This window comes from Enhydra lutris, unplaced genomic scaffold (genome assembly GCF_002288905.1).
Source record: "Enhydra lutris kenyoni isolate GAN:26980312 unplaced genomic scaffold, ASM228890v2 scaffoldscaffold1, whole genome shotgun sequence".
NCBI classification, from domain to species: Eukaryota; Metazoa; Chordata; class Mammalia; order Carnivora; family Mustelidae; genus Enhydra; species Enhydra lutris.
In genome coordinates, this window is record NW_019154085.1 from 15,252,455 (window position 1) to 15,269,852 (window position 17,398).

The following is a 17,398-nucleotide window of genomic DNA, read 5'->3' on the forward strand; positions in this document are numbered from 1 at the left end:
TTTGCCCTTTCCCTTCCGCCCTTACAGCTCTATCTCTAGGTCTGGGTCTAAGAGCACTGGCCAGTCTAGCCTTGTCTTGTTCTTCAATTCTGTGATGAAGCAGCATGGTACTGCAGTGTGAGTTCTACAACCAGATTGCCTGGGTTCAAATCCTGGGGAACTTAGTCACTCTGCCTCAGTTCCTTCCACTGTGAAAATGGAGGTAATGGTATCTATTCCAAAAGACACCGTGCAGATTCAGCTCGTTGTTAAGCACAATGCCCAACACAGAATAAGCACTCAGTATAGTAGGGGATATTATTTTTCTATTTTATTCCCTCTTTTTTTCCTTCTCTCCTTTTACTAGCCATTATATAGCCAGTATGTGTCTGAATTCCTTCTAAAATTATTTCTTTTAGGTAGTCTGGGTGGCTCAGTTGGTTAAGCATCTGCCTTCAGCTCAGGTCATGATCCTGGGAGACCCGGGCTCCCTGCTCAGCAGGGAGTCTGCTTCTCCCTCTGCCCCTCACACCCTAATCATGTTCTCTCTCTCACTCTTTCTCTCAAATAAATAAAATCTTTTAAAAAAATAAAAATTATTTATATTTTATAGTACTCATCCATTTTAAAAACAGATGAATACATTTCTATTCTTGTTCCTAAAAAAGGCCCTTCACCAGCCCTCCGCAACACAAAATGATGACAAAACAGACCTAAAATCAAATAATGATGATGTTTTATTTCTTCAGAGATGAAAAATGACACAGATTACTAGGAAATACACAAAATGAGAATCCCGGCGTATATGCCAATGTCGACTGGAGTAGCGTATTTGAAAAGTATGAGTGAGAACTAAACTTTCACCATGCTTTTCACTAAATCTTCACCTCTTCTTTCATCTGAAACCTATTCTTTTTGCTATTTATTAACCTCACTAGGCCAGGGAAATCTGGAATTAAATACCAGATGTGTACATGTGAATAAATTTCAGTGAAATGTAGCAACACAGCCATTAGAATTTTAAGAATAATGTAGCTGCAATAATTGAGAAGTCAATTAATAATCCAACCTTTTTAGATATGTAGGCCTCTAAAAGTTTGAGGAAGCCCTGTGCTTTCATCCAGTTAATACTTCAGACCAAAGGTTGCTTGATAAGAATAATTATTCTTATAGGACTTAAATGCCGATGGGGCTCTCCACCCCCAGTGCTACAATAAACACAATTGCTATTTTCTTTCCACTACCTCAAAATTTCTGCACACATTAATTCTTGAAATAGTTCTGAAAAGTGAAGAAACTGAAAAAATTTATTGCACTGAACCTATGATATGCTGTTGGCATATCACAAGTTATAATGGTATATCCATGGAAGATTTCACTTGGGAAAAAACTATAAATATGAGGGAAACAATTATAACATTCAGAAGTTTTAGTAGCTCAGATACTAAGGAATTTTTTCCTATAATATTTATGGAACAATCATCAAGTATTAAAAAGATTCAACAAAACCTTTGGACTCTGCCATAAACTACAATAAAACCTTTTTTTACGATTTTTAAAATTTATTTGCAAGAAATAGCACAAGAGAGCACAAGCAGGGGGAGTGAGAGAGGGAGAGGGAGAAGCAGTCTCCCTATTGAGTAGGGACCCTGAGATCATGACCTGAGCAAAATGCAGACGCTCAACCAACTCTGCTATGCCCTACAATAATAGCTTTTAAAAGCATTTTCATTTTAGAAGTACATTTTCATGTATAAAATTCCAAATTTAGAAGCATCATTAAGGTTTAAATCTCACCAGAAAATAAAGGAATGTGTTAGCATTAACTTTTTATCAGTGAACTTTATTTTACGTAAAATTTATAACATTCAATTACCATTTATATTTGCAAACTTCTATCTAACTAAAAACTATTGTTTTATTAGTTAATATGAATAAATGTACCATAACAATGCCAGGAAATCAGCTGCAACATTTATTTCACATTGATTAAGATACAAACAGACCTTAATAGAATTTATTTCAACCACACTGAATTCCAATTTAAAAACTTAGTAGATGAGGGGTGCCTGGGTGGCTCAGTGGGTTAAGCCTCTGCCTTCAGCTCAGGTCATGATCTCAGGTCCTGGGATCGAGTCCCGCATCGGGCTCTCTGCTCATCGGAGAACCTGCTTCCCCCTCTCTCTCTGCCTGCCTCTCTGCCTACTTGTGATTTCTCTCTCTGTGTGTCAAATAAATAAATAAAATCTTAAAAAAAAACAAAAAACAAAAAACTTAGTAGATGAACATCACTGATGGATTTCAAAAGAACACTGACTGAAATTATTCTGTAATACATTTTTATGCTTATCCAAAGAAAATATTTTATACTACAACATTTTTAACACATAGGAAATCATTTTTTAACAATCAGCTTCACTTTATTTTTAAGATACTGATAAAAACTGGGAGACAAGTGTAGTTTCATAATTCAAATACAGGTTTCTCAGTTACCTGACCTACTTAAAATCTCTTCTTTGGAATAAATGCCCCTACCAAAGGGATAACGGGAGGCTTAAATGAGACCATATATGTGAAGTGCCTGAAAACACAGTATTTCAACAAAAGTCAGAAAAGAGAAAGGCAGGGAAAAAAGACTTACTCTTCCTGATGTGAAATTGTACCGTGCCTAGCCCTGTTCGCTTTCAGAGAGCAACAAGACAAGAAGGTAAGCCACAGTATTAGTTCATCTTCAGATGGGCAGTTTACCCAGGTCCCGAAGATGGAACACTACCAACTTCAAAATGACTTTTCTAACTTGGCTCAGATGTCCGGCAAGGAACTAGGAGGCAGCGTAACTGGCCAAGTAAGAAGAGGAGGAAAGAAAGGAAAACAGAGGCAGAGGTAAGGGGAAAGCAAATCCCGTAAGGACCTGCAGGCTACTGCAGGGATTTCAGTTTTATAATAGGATACAAAGTCTTCGGGTTTGAGAAGAGGAGGGGCAATATCTGACTAACTTTTAATAGGACCACTCTGGCTTCGGTATGGATGGTAGACTATAAAGGAGAAGGTAAATATAGGATGCCCAAGTGGGAGGCTATTGCAAAAATTTACATCAAGATGACGTCGGCTTGGTGGCAGTGAAGGTGGTGAGAAGTGATCAAATTCTGGATATACTCAGAAGGTAAAGGCAACAGAATCTGCTGCTGGACGGGAGGGACGGAAGAGCCATTAACTAAGATGGAGAAACTTTGGAGGAGTTAGTTTGGGAGAAACCAGGGCTTTGGTTTTAGACCAGTTAAATCTGAGCTACCTATTAGACATCCAAATAGAGATACTGATTAGAGACAGGATGTATGAACCTGGAGTTCGGGGGAGAGGCACTGGCAAAAGATACCTGTATTTCTTCGACTCTAAGATGACTTAATGCTGGTACTTTCTTGATCTTTATCAGGAACTGTCAAAAGAAAACTTCACACAGAACTGCCACTTTGCTAACAGTGACAGATGCCACCTATTTCTAAAACATGGTCTCTCAACTTTGGCCCAATTCAGCATCGGATAACCGGTCGCCAGGCGGCTACCCTGCGCATCATAGGCTTTCAGCAGTACCCTTAGCCTCCAGCCACTAGATGTCAGTAGCGTCCTTCTATCAGTGACAACCAAGAATGTTTTCAGATACTGCTGAATGTCCCCTGGGGGACAAAGTAGCTCCTGGCTGAGATCCATTGTTTTAGGGGCATTAAAATGTGGGGAAAAGGTGTGTCTTAGAGAAATGAAATAGGGTATTAAAATGTGGGAGTTGTCAGTGCTTAAGCTCACAAAAAGAGTGGATATAGACAGAAAAGGAGTCAGGACTGTACCTTGGGGCACACCAAAGTCAAGAGACTGCAGACAGGAAAAGGAGGTTATGTTAGATATGGCTGAGTGGTAACCATCTTAGGCCCAAGGAAAGCTGAATGTTAAGCCAACACTAGAGAAAAGCAGAAGGGCATCTCAATAGAAGTGGTGGTGGGAATAAAAGCAGAAGGATTGGTTGAAAGCATACTTAAGCAAGCAGTTCACTCACAGACTGCTTCCTTTACTCGCAGACCAACAGGGGTCTCAGGTTCAGACTGAGAGTCACTCACAGGACCCAAAAGGCCATAGCTTGGCACCAAGTTCACTTAGTTCCACAGAAAGATAAAGCATGCTGGCACGAGACATGGTATCTTTAAAAAGAATATATACAGGCCACCAGAAGCCTTTTCTGGCCCCACCATTCTAAGGCACAAAAATCATGACGGTAAGTACAGAAACCACCTTGGCTTTGGGAAACTTCATACTCCACAGGAACCAGCAGTATATTTTAACAGCCAATGAGTGCAGGTTCCAGGAACCCTCAAGGGATGTATTTATGTTCACTTACAAAACTGAAAAATTTCACACCAGGAAACAAAGGTCTGTGTCTTTTCATAGGCTTCTTTTAAGTTCACTCACAGTCTTCCTGGTCCATATGCACTCACTAATCAGGAGTCAGTTTATAGTGTACAATATTACCTGGAAACCGTCTATATTAGTCAAGTTTATAGTAAAAAAAAAAATAAAATAAAATAAAAATAAATGCCAGGAGAAGGAAAACACCCAAGATCATTTTCTATGAAGAAAACGGGTTCAGACTTGCTAATAATCTTTTCTACTTAAAGCAGTGATTCTCAGGGGACTTTTGCCATATAGGGAACATGTAGCAATGTCTAGAGACATTTCTAGTTGTCACAACTGAAGGAGGTGTGTACACTACTGGCAATTAGTGGACAAGAGAGATGCCAATGATGCTTCTAATGTCTTACGAGGCACAAGATAGCTCCCACAACAAAGAATTATCTAGCCCAAAATGTTAGTAGTCAATGTTGAGAAATCCTGACCTAAAAGGATTAGATGGAAGTTCACATACTGAACACTGAGGACCACCTTACACTGCAAGCCTTCTTTCCCCAATGGGCTGCGAAAGCACAGCTGACATATGCCCTGACATATGCAGGAGGATGGAGGAATCGTATTCTCTGCAGAAGCTCACACACCTGAGAGAAAAGACCTAAGAATGATTCTAGAGCAAAGACTATGAAAGACAGCAAAGAATTTTAAGATGATATTAACAGAACACTAATATTGTTTGAACTAAGAGACTTAATCAACTGGGGAAAGTTTGGAATCGAAACAGTGATAAACATACCAAAAACCTATACATTTTAAAATCTCAAGACAATTATTAATTCCAGGTAAGTAAAATGTAATGTCGCAGAAAGGAAATATAATAAAAACATATAGTTTAGCACCAAACTGCATGCATGTACATAGTAATGATAATATAAAAACTGAACAGTAAACCGACCAAAATATATTGGGAGGCCAGGAGAGCATAAGGGGAGAAGGGAGAGGAACTGTCTAAAGAAGAGGTGTCTATACCCTAATCTTCCAGAGTGAGAAGTCAGTAGATAACACATACAACTGAAAAATATCAAGAAATACCAATATAAATATAGTTTAATGACACAGAGTTAAAAACCCTGAGAATCAGCTAAGAGTAGAAAGTTCTGACCTCTGAGAGGATATGGCATGTGTGTGCACATGTAGAGCAAAGTTTTCTGTAACAAGTCTCAGAGAACTATTTTGACTCTTTAAACTCCACACATGCAAAAGTAATTAAAATATTTCTTAGAGATTATATTCGAGTGTAGGGACAACTGGATACATGGGTTTGGAATCTAGTAAGCCTCAACTGTTTTTCTTGATTTGAAGAACAGACCAGATCCATTAAAAAGTACACTAAAGCAAGCTTCAGGTTTGCTAACCCACTTTTCTACTCATCCAAACAAGACAAAAGAATAGGACGGATAAAGAAGATTTCACCTCCTTTCCTGCTTTATTCCTGGTTTACTTACCGAACTTTATTTTAAACATTATAACACTGGTATCTTTGTCCATGAATACCACTAGGTCACAACTGAAGAGTCTGCTGGGAGAGGACACCTGACCTCATGCGTCTTGACCCAACTCAAAATAATCTGATTAGAAAGAAGGAATATTGGGGCGCCTGGGTGGCTCAGTGGGTTAAAGCCTCTGCCTTCGGCTCAGGTCATGATCCCAGGGTCCTGGGATCGAGCCCCGCATCAGGCTCTTTGCTCAGCAGGGAGCCTGCTTCACTTCCTCTCTCTGCCTGCCTCTCTGCCTACCTGTGATCTCTGTCTGTCAAATAAATAAATAAATAAAATCTTTAAAAAGAAAAAAAAAAGAAAAGAAAGAAGGAATATCAACATACGAAACAAAGAATAACCAAGAAAGCACGCCCCTAAAAAAATATTGCTCATATCCCAACAAGTGAATCTGAAAGACCTAAATGACACATACTACATAGCTGGTGTTAAATATAATCCTTAGGTATCATATGAGAAAAAAATTTTTAAGTTCTCTACAGAATATATACCACTTAGATGACCTTCATATTAAGTGAAAATTTATTTTTTAGATTGATATACTTTTTCTTCATAGTTAAACTCATATTTATCTCCAAACCACCATGATTCATGCTTCTTTTATGTTTCACAGCACCCAGAATAAACTGAGTACATTAATGGGTACAGAGTTACTAACTGGTGGAAATTAATCTAATGAAATTAAATCCATGGGGGGAAAAATTAATAATGTTGAGTAATAGCTGTAAATTTTACATTTCTCTGTAATTCTTTAAACTGTGTTTTACAAGATTTTACCTTAGTATTGATCATTCATAAATAGATTACTTTACCCTGTGGTAGACAGGACTGTAAACATAAACTGAACGGAAGGCTGGCTTTATTTGACCCACATTGATCTTCTTTCTTGCTGCTACCCTGTAACAATATTGCCACCTTCTTGACAATAATATTCGATAAAGAATCTACCTACACCAAACTCAGCTTTTGCTAGTTATTTTAACACAAATTCATTTCTTTGCCCTCACCCCATCACATCCAGAAGAACTCTGTCCTTTAAAAACCTGTTCACATAATATATTATCACTTTTGATAACCTGAACTACCATATGAGGATTAGACCACGTACTATTAGACCCATTTTACTTATGAGAAATTGATGTTTGCAGAGGCTGAATCACTCATTTAAGGCCCGGTGGGTAGTGAGTGGCAAAGAGAACACCTGGAACCCAGTTTTCTGATTCCAAGCCCAGTGGCTCTTTCCACTACAGTACCCTGAATCTTCGATAATAAAATAGAATCCTGGAGGACGATAGCGGTGGTAGGCATTTTTTTCTCAAGTTGTTTTATAATAAACGTACACTAAACAGGAGTTACTACTGTAATAATTACAACAGCTTTGCAAAATGTTATCAAGTATAAACCGCATTTCAAGTTTTTAATCATATGAAACAACTGATACTAATTCAAGGGCTTCAAATAGCCTAAGAATAAAATGAAGAAACTCTCTTAATCATTGACATTGCTGTATCTGGTAATATATTCCTTCTTCAGTGACTTTAAAACTTAGTTTAGAAGGATCCTGACAAATTTTCAATGTAGAAAAAATAAGTTAATTAAAAATACCATTCCTTCCTTTTTAAAGTACTAAAATAGCAGGGAAAAAAGTTTCATCTACCTACCTCGGTAATTGGCTGCCCCTGATGTGTCAAATTCAGTTCTTGAGGGCGTGTTACTTTATCAATATCCAAAGAGTCCATGCTGGAGGTCGCGGAGGTGATGCTGGAGCGAGAGGAGTTGCTAATGGAGCGCACTTCGGCGTCGCTCACTGTGCCTGCTGACGCTGTTCTTCTGTGCTGATTAGTCACTGAGGGCTTCGTATCTTCTAGTACAGACTGCCGAGCAGCCTCATCCATGCTCAAGGAAGCCTGTTCTAACTGTGCAGTGATGTCATCCAGGGAGTAGTTGGCATGTGATGGTTTCGTTATCCTGTTAGATGAAGAAGACAATCCTTTCAAAGTGCCATGTTTTGATGTATGTCGGCTAGCAGGTAGTTTCTGAGTGGCTTTTGTTTCTGTGATTTGACGCTTACTATTTCCTGCACCAATACTGCTGAGCTCCTGCTCTATGGAGCAAAGATCGGCCATCAGGGCATCCAGATCCACAGTTTCTCCCTGATTCAGAGCTTCTGCAATGAACAATACGTACATGATGTTTCCAGAATACACTGAATCAGAATTCATACATTCTCTTATAAATCTGTCAATGAATGCAAGGGCAGAAGCAAGAAAATTTATCTTACTGGGCCTAAAGCCTATCGAATACATTTTTTCTAAGAAGTTTTTTGTTTTAAATTCAACAGAGAAATTTTTAAAAGCAAATAGTCCATCTTTTAAGATTTGTAGTAATCAGTGGATAACATTATGAGTTGAAAGATTAAAAATAATGCAAAGATCATATACTGTCCTGTGGGGTTTTAGCCACATCCCCCATGCAACTTTTTATCATAGGCTTTCTGTTGTTAATATGATCAGTGCCCTGGTAGAGCTGTTAACACTTAAAGAGCTAGGAGCTTAGAGAGAAAAATGTAAAGCCTAAAAAATTACAGATTTTTATGTCAATTCCAAATATTAGAAAGTTAATTAGGCAGAATACATTAAATAAAGGCCAGAGGGGCCGATTTAAAACTTACTAACAAGTAATTTCACTGGACTTTATTCCAATGAAAATACAACAGTGAAAGTTAAGTTTGTCACGGGGTACCACTTGAGTATGTACTTTGTCAGTTATTAGTAACTAGAAAACTATTTCAGTTATGTTCCAGTTTGGTATTTTTCTGTGATCATTTGAATTAGTAAAAAATGCACAAACCTAGAAATGTAAGAACTCACTCAAGTTATGCATGTAGTTTTTATATTGAGCTACTTGGAACTGTAGCTGCATTGCTTCTGCATCATATAATATACTATTTTACATTTTGTTTCCAGTTACATCTTACCATTCAAGTTGTATATGGAGAATCGATAAGAAAAATTGGCCATATTTGTTTCCTGATGAAGAGGAGATCTTTTTACGGGTTCCATGGGCTTATCAGAATCCAAACTCTAAAGAAAGTTTAATAAGTCATATTATTTTCAGGTTTCAATTATACAAAAGAGAAATAAAGCTTGTTATTTGATTAGGTGAACTGTCATATAACAGTTAAAACCAAAGTTTAGATTCTAGTTTTAAGGACAAGTATAATTGTTTTTCATGTTATTTTGGTTATAGTTGCTTCAATATTTAGATAAATGCTTACTTAAGGCATTTAAGACCATCCTAGTTTGGAGTGAACATCTTTCCAAATACATCAAGTATATTGACTGAGCTCATTTTACATAAATTCACTATAAGCTAAATATATGAATATAGGCATGGTAAGATACAAAATAGAAAGGAACAATGCAGAGAATTCTTTTTTTTTTTTTTTAAAGATTTTATTTATTTATTTGACAGACAGAGATCACAAGTAGTCAGAGAGGCAGGCAGAGAGAGAGAGAGAAGGGGAAGCAGGCTCCCCGCTAAGCAGAAAGCCCGATGTGGGGCTCGATCCCAGGACCCCAGGATCATGACCTGAGCTGAAGGCAGAGGCTTTAACCCACTGAGCCACCCAGGCGCCCCAATGCAGAGAATTCTGTTATCTTTTTCCTCAAGAGGATTTGATTTTGGTCAGTCTCATTCTTGGCATGAAGTACCCTGAAGATAAGGCACAATTCTGAATTCAAAATGAGTGAGGTCCAAGATCAGTTTTTCCTTTGTATTTACATATTTATTTTTATTAAAAATTTTTTTCATCTTAATTCTAGTTAACCTACACTACTATATTAGTTTCAGGTGTACAATACAGTGATTCCACAATTCTATATGTTACTTAGTGCTCATTATACCATTCCCCCTCCCCTCTGTTAACCATCAATTTGTTTTATATAGTTTGGAGTCAGTTTTTTGGTGGTTTGTTTGTTTGTTTTTGGCTTTCTTTAATGATTACTTGGATCCCTTTCTCTCTCTCTTTTTTTTTTTTTAAAGATTTTACTTATTTATTTGACAGAGAGGAGAGAAAGAACACAAGTAGGGGAGCTGCAGGTAGAGGGAGAGGGAGCCTGATGGGGAGCTTGATCCGAGGACCCCGGGATCATGACCTGAGCTGATGGCAGATGCTGAATCAACTGAGCCACCCAGGTGTCCCAGATCCTTTTCTCTTTATTCTTTGCCTATTACTGGTTTTTGATTTGTGTATTAGGTTTGTATATAACATCTGCACATAATAGTCTATAACAAGTTGATGGTCATTTAAGTTTAAACCCATTCTTTACTCCTCTGCCCCTCACAATTTAGGTATATGGTATCATACTTTACATCCTTTTATTTTGTGAGTCCCTTGACTGATTTTTAGAAATATACTTATTTTACTGCTTTTGTGCTTCCTACTTTCCTTATTCCTATTTATGGTTTTCCACTCAAAGGGTCCCCTTTAGTTTTTCTCATAGACCTGCTTAATGGTCATGAATTCCTTTAAATTTCGTTTGGGCAACTCTCTCTTATTCAGAACAACAGCCTTGCTGGACAGAATATTCTCAGTTGCACGTTTTTTTCCTTTCAGCACTCTGAACATATCAAGCTATTCCCTTCTGGCCTACGAAGTTTCCGCTGAAAAATCAGCTGACAGCCTTATGGGGTTTCCCTTGCTTGCAACTCTTTTCTCTTGCTGCTTTTAAAATTGTCTTTATCACTACTTTTGGCCATTTTAAGTCCTATGTATCTTGGTGTGGACCTCCCTGGATTGATTTTGTTGGGGGCTTTTTGTGCCTCTGGATCTGGATTCTTGTTTCCTTCCCCAGATTTGAGAAGTTTTTCAGCTACTATTTCTTCAAGTAAGTTTTCTGCCCCTTTCTCTTCTTCTGGGATCCCTAAAATGCAAATGTTATTACATCTGATGGTGTCACTGAGTTCCCAAAGTCTATTTTCATTTTTTATTATTTTTGTCTCTCTTCTATTCAGCTTGATTGATTTCCATTATTCTGTCCTCCATGTCACTGATCTGTTGTACTGCTTCTAGTTCTACTATTTACTCCATCTACTGTATCTTAAATTTCAGTTACTGGATTCTTCATCTCTGATTGGTTTTTATTTTTCTACCTCTTTGTTGAGGGTCTCACTGAGATCCTCCATTCTTTTCTTAAGTCCACTGAGTATCTCTATGACCATTACTTTAAATTGTCTATTGGGCATACTATTACCTCTGTTTTATTTAGTTCTCTTGCTGTGACTGTGTCCAGTTCCAACCCCACTGATTTTTAAAGTTCCAGGTATTGAGTCTCACTGATTGTAAGAAGATAAGGAAAATTTGGTCCGGCTAGTTTTCAAAGCCAAATGTTAGGGGGACACATCTTCCCCATGCTGGCTCCCTTGTCCGAGTCTGTTCCTCTCTCCTCTGTATGCCCAAGACACCCTTCCCTCATGTCTTTGCCCTTCTTCCTTCTCGACATTTAGCTGTGGAAAGTTTGTTCTTCTAGTCTTTAGGTCATTTTCTGGGTCATTATACTGAGGTTTAGGTTATCTAGTTGTATTCATGAGATACAATGTGAGGTAAGAATCTTCCTACTCTCCGGTCTTCCCTGGAAGTCCCAAGACCCAAGATCTTAACAGAGTGGCTACAACTTCAGACAATGATGGAATATCCTTGTTCTTCTCAAGCTCTATTAAGATGAGCACAAACTGTAACCCAGCTATGATACTGCCTATGGTAAGTCTAGAATTATACTGTACTTCAGGAGAGAGTATCTTGTAAGTTATCTCGCCACCTTTTTAAATGACACTTTTCCTCTTCCTATCTATAATAAAGAATATGAGCTGCTTATAACAGAGAAATGCAGGAAAAAGGTCAGCAGTTAGCGTATATTTAAATAAATTTGCAAATACTAAGAACAGCCTTTTAAAACTTTAACTTCTATTTATCATTATTGAATAGATTTCAAATAAAAAAGAATGCTAGACAGTCTGTAGAATCATGGAATTAAATTATATTTGTGCCTTCTTTATTCATTTATCTCAAGATAAAAGGAATCCATTCAGTGTCCAACCAGTTTTCAAAGCTATCATATGAAGAGGATCCACAATCATTCACTGCCTTATTTCAATGTTTCACAAAATAGGAAATTCTTCAACCTCAAACCCTGTTCTTCTGCTGCAATTTAAGTCCCGATGCTTCTCCCAGTAGAAATGAAAAATAATAGGTAGGTTTAATATTTTCTGTTAAATAACTTGAATATAATTGAGGACATATTAAGATTCAGTCTATTTACCAGTTCAAATAAACATACTTGTTAAAATTACCTGCTGTGACCACAGTGCTGGGAGAACAAAAGAAATACTCCTTGACACCAAGAAATGGTAACCTAGTAGGTGGTTTTTAAACTTTTTGTGTGCGGGGGGGGGGGGGGGGGGGTGGGGGGGGGGGGTAAAGAGTGTGGGGTGAGTATCATGAGAATTTGGTAAAAGCTCTGAACCTTCTTGCAAGAAAATGCAAACACACAAAAACTTTACAAACGATTTTAAAAGATTCATTAACCACTTAAAACATAAACTTGATATAATATAAAGCTGAAAATTCCATTAACAAGGTATATGTAATATGAGTGGGTGCACAGATGACACTTTGTAGTAAACAAAAATAATGAAACAAACTTTATTAGCCACTAATAAAGTACATAAAACATTTTTTGGAAACATCTTAAGTGTAAAAAGCAACTTGTTAGCAGAGAGCCACCATTACCCAGTGGTTAATATGTTTTGTTTCTAAAGACAGATTCATACAAAAAAAAAAAACAAAAAAAAAAACCAAAATAGTCACAGTATTAGTTTACAAGCCAACTTTTTTGGTGAGTGGCTCTTCACATTATATGGCAAGGAATTTAAAATACTGGGAAGAATAAAAGTACCAAACCAGCAGAAAAGCCATCTGCAGTGAAATAGCATAGAGCTACTATTCTACCTTTCTTAAAAACACAAGATCCAGTGAAACAGGATGAAAAAGCTTTGCCATGGTTTTAAAATGCAGCCAGAAATGAAATTTTCTCAATATTCTAGAATTATAGAAAATACTTGCATGTGAGGCTATTACTTAACATCATAAAATGTAAAATGTAGTAAATATTCACATATATTAAGTTATGAAATAAGAGTCGCTAAAATTTAGACTTTTAGATTTTGGGTTTTAAACCTTTTTAGCCAGCAATCTCAGTTTACCAAACAGATTTTAAATAATCCCTCCAGAGGAACAGAACCTCTGTCTTAAGTTTGTTTTGTTTTGTTTTGAGACTCTCTAAATAACCATATAATACTTCGTGTTCTAGAGTTAACATTTATTTACTTGTTAAAGGTTTGGACATTTTCCCTTTAGCAGTATTTAAAAATGGAACCTATGTCCATATCCCTATGTCTACACAGTAAATTTTTAGCACACAGTGATGGCTTGAAATCCTTGAACAATTTTTCAAGCACTATTTCTAACCTGAGTGAGTTTGTCCAGCTCCCCTAGCCAGGCTCCAAACATTTTGTCCAGGTCCTGATCTTCCTTATCACTGTCTTCTTCAGCTCCATGGTCAATTTCTTCATCGGATAGCTGATCCATCTGAAATACAGACATTTAGGCAGAATGAAGTTTAACAGGTTAAACTTGAAAAATTATGCAGCACATGCTCTGATATAAATTGTAACTCTCTGGAGTCAAATCTTCCAAACCAGAGATTATATTATACAAGGAAATTAGAAGTCATTAATGGAGACAGGGTTGACAAGCAAGTAGGAATGAGTAACTATGTCTCAAATTTTTAGGCAATTGTGAAAGAAAAGATTGTACCAGATTACAACTAGAATCACAGGTGACAATAATTTTAAAATTGCAGAGCCCTCCCAATAACCGGAGGAATATTATGGTAGTGCAGTTTCTTAACACCCCAAAACCCACAGAGAAATAATTTTAAGACTTCAATCCAGCACATTATTATCTCACTTATTCTGCAACAATCTAATACAAGTAAGTATGTATCTTGCAAAACCTCAGTTCGAGAATCACTTCAGAGAAAAGACAAAATTGTTAATCTACTTTAGTCTGTTGAATTAGTTCCTCCTCTCATAGCGTTCTTTCTACCTTACTTTCTCATCAGTTCTGACAAAATCCAAGGAACCAGAACTAAAATTTCCTGTATGTAATTACTCTTCAAGTGTAAGTCTTGAAAAGAAGAGACAATTTTCTCTCTTCTCATTAATTATGTGGTATCTGACATGGAATCTGCATATTGTTTTGTGAAGGGAAGAAAAGATTACACAATACAAAATAGGATCAATGACTGACCAGATACTTAAAGTTCTTAAAGATTAATCTGATTAATATAAAATATTTCAATATTAAAGGCGCTGAGAACCTTTTTTAAAAATTCCAATATAGTTAACATACAGTATTATATTAGTTTCAGAAATACAATGTCGTGATTCAACCATTCCATACATTACTCAGTGCTCATCACAAGGGCACTCCTCAATCCCCATCACTTACTTCACCCATCCCTTCACCAACCTCCCCTCTGATAACTATCAGTTTGTTCTCTATAGCTAAGAGTCTGTTTCTTGGTTTGTCTCTCTCTGAGAAATCTTTAGTAAAGCCTGCATTTGCTTAAACCAAGATATTCCAGATTAATTTGACCACAAATCCTTTCCCTTCAACTTGGAATAATATCTATTATCTTTCCTAGGGATACAATGAATATTACCATTCTACATTCCATTTTTGACTCACATTTCTGAAATACAAATTTTGTTCCAGTGGATCTAGGCACTATTTGAAATACTACCTATTTGTTTAAAGAATTCCTCCGAGATTAAAGATATCCTTAATCTCAAATAAGAATTCGTACACATATTATACCTCAAAGCAACAATCCACAGAAGTAATTGTGATCCTTAAAATGTGGTTATGAGCTATGTGAGGAATTTAATTATCTAATGGGATGTCATGAAGCTAAATGTTAAACCTTATTTTACTATATAAAATTCTGCAGAAACAGTAAAACAGCGTCACAAAATCAATCTGAACTGGGTGGCTCGGTCAGTCAAATTGGCTCAGGTCATGATCCCAGGGCCCTCTACCTGCCACTCCCCCTGCTTGTGTGCTCTCTCCTTCTCTTTCTCTCTGACAAATGAATAAAATCTTAAAAAAAAAAAAAAAATCCAACAACTTAGTTCTAAAGATATGGAAAATCAGATCATATACCATTTAATCACTTAACAGAAATAATTTTCTTAAGCTTAATACTACAAAGGAACACAGCTTATCAATATCTCTAATGTAAACTGGTAATTCTCCTTTCTTAATTTCACTACTCAAAGCATGTATATATAAATCAGGGAATTCTCTTGACAAATGGAAAATATATCCATCAATTCCCCAAATCACAATTTGACTCTTAAAGAGATTTGGTTTTTATAATTCATTTGTGTTGTATTAGTTCTAGGATTTTTATTCATTAATTAACTATTTACAGAACTATCTCAATAGAAACCTGATACCATTATTTCATTTTTCTACCCAGGAAATATAAAATGTTAGTACAAAGAAAAACGTCATCTGACTAGGTAACTTAATTACTCATATAATAGTTGCTAGTTTGAGAACATTTAAGAGTAGGAATATCCAGTCTTCATAGTGAAGGCCAACAAGCAACAGAACTGGAAATTTTAAAAGTCAACTTCCTCTTCCTCCCTAGTCTTTAAAACTAAACACACTGGAATAACCCAGAAGATAAAATATTCTAGGAGGAATTCTGCTTTCAGACAACGATACTTATGCCTGCACTTCCATTCTGAGCACACATTATAAATGTCCATAAGAGGCCATACTGCAAAGAATGAAATAGGAATATGATTTTGCATATAGTTTTGCAGAGCATATGCAAAATAGCTGAAAATGAATGTATTTTGAATTATTACGGTGCTAAATGAACTACAGAGTGCACATCAAAGACTGGTGCGCTTTTTGAGTTTTTTCCTATTATTCAAACCCAGTAATTATTTGGATTTTTAAATATCTCCTTAAATATTTTCATTAATAGTTTTATTTTATCTAGACTACTGCACATCAAAGTAGATGAAAATATGGCTAAGGAGTAATAATAGAGAATCATAAAATAAATGGAAATTCTGAAGCACTTCAAAATATTAAATATTAAAATATCAAAATAATATTTTCAAAATAATATTATTTTGAATAAAATAATAAAATTTGACTTTTACTATTTATGTAACCTTCGCCAACTTTTTCCATTCTTGAATTTGTCACCATGTCAGTTACTTTATAAAAATTAAGACACTTATTCAGAGACTTTTCTAATAAAAATTTAGGTCCTACAACATTTAACAGATCTGCACCCTAAAATAGCAGTCTCCCTTCTCTAGAAGCTGAAGTTGATCCTTATTTAAATGACATAATTTCTGATTACTACACACACCAAATGAGAGCATCCCCAAAAGTTTTCTTACACACTGTGTACTGTTAAAATCAGCAAAACTGGTACAGAAATTTATCCTCTATTACATATTGATACCTGCCTCCAATTAGATGACAATTCTAAATCTGAAATGCCCTGACTAGAAATGACGACAGCAGAAACTGCAAATAAAATAATAAAATAGTCAACTGTCCCTCCAAAGGGAAAGAAAAAATCAAGGAAAAGAAAATAGAACTTATCTTATTTTTAAAATAATTTGGATTTAAAAGAATAGCTTCTAATGTGATGCTTTTCCATAATGATGTTGAAATAGGCCCAAAGAAACCATAATACATACTAGACCAAATATTATTAAATTATCCTATGACTATTAGATTAGGTACTTGGTGATGGGGGGGGAATATATTAAAGTTTCACTTTAATTCCCTTCTCCATTACATCTGAGGGAAACTATGTCCTGAAAGAATGAATGTACCCTAACACAAATGAAAAGGTTTATTTCCCAAAGGGCGCACTTAATGAATACAGAATAAAATCCACAGTCAGTGGCAGATCAAGAACACTCTGGATGGTCCTGGCCTTCAGGGACCTCTCTGATCTTTCATCCCACTCTCCCTTCCAGCCACTGTCCTGCCTGCTGTTCCTTGGAGCAGCCTGGGGGTTGAGAGGATGTGAATTCTGTTTTGAAGATAGACTGAGAGATGCCAGTAAATATCCAACTGGAAAAAAAAAATGAGGAAGGGTTATTAGGACTCAGGTAATGAAAAGGGTTAGTTAACCTGATTATTTCAAAATCCTATGTTTATTACAGAATAATCACAGATTGCAGGGAACTAATATTTTAAAGTAATTTACACTTACTTTTTTCATAAAGTAAAGACAAATAATGATGGAATGACCCACCACTGTTTATATGCCAACTGGTTTCATTTCACACATAACAGTTAA

General features: G+C 36.3%; 1 protein-coding gene across 1 annotated transcript in view; it reads right to left on the minus strand.

Annotated features, from left to right (window-relative positions):
- Window positions 1-17,398, minus strand: part of LOC111159924 (Ras association (RalGDS/AF-6) and pleckstrin homology domains 1) — an 89,426-nt gene that overhangs the window by 44,285 nt on the left and 27,743 nt on the right. The window contains exons 2-4 of the mRNA XM_022522651.1: window positions 13,459-13,578; window positions 8,908-9,013; window positions 7,592-8,097 (exon numbers count right to left, since the gene is read on the minus strand). Coding sequence (XP_022378359.1) covers window positions 7,592-8,097; window positions 8,908-9,013; window positions 13,459-13,578 — 732 coding nt within the window. The remainder of the gene's footprint in view (window positions 1-7,591; window positions 8,098-8,907; window positions 9,014-13,458; window positions 13,579-17,398) is intronic.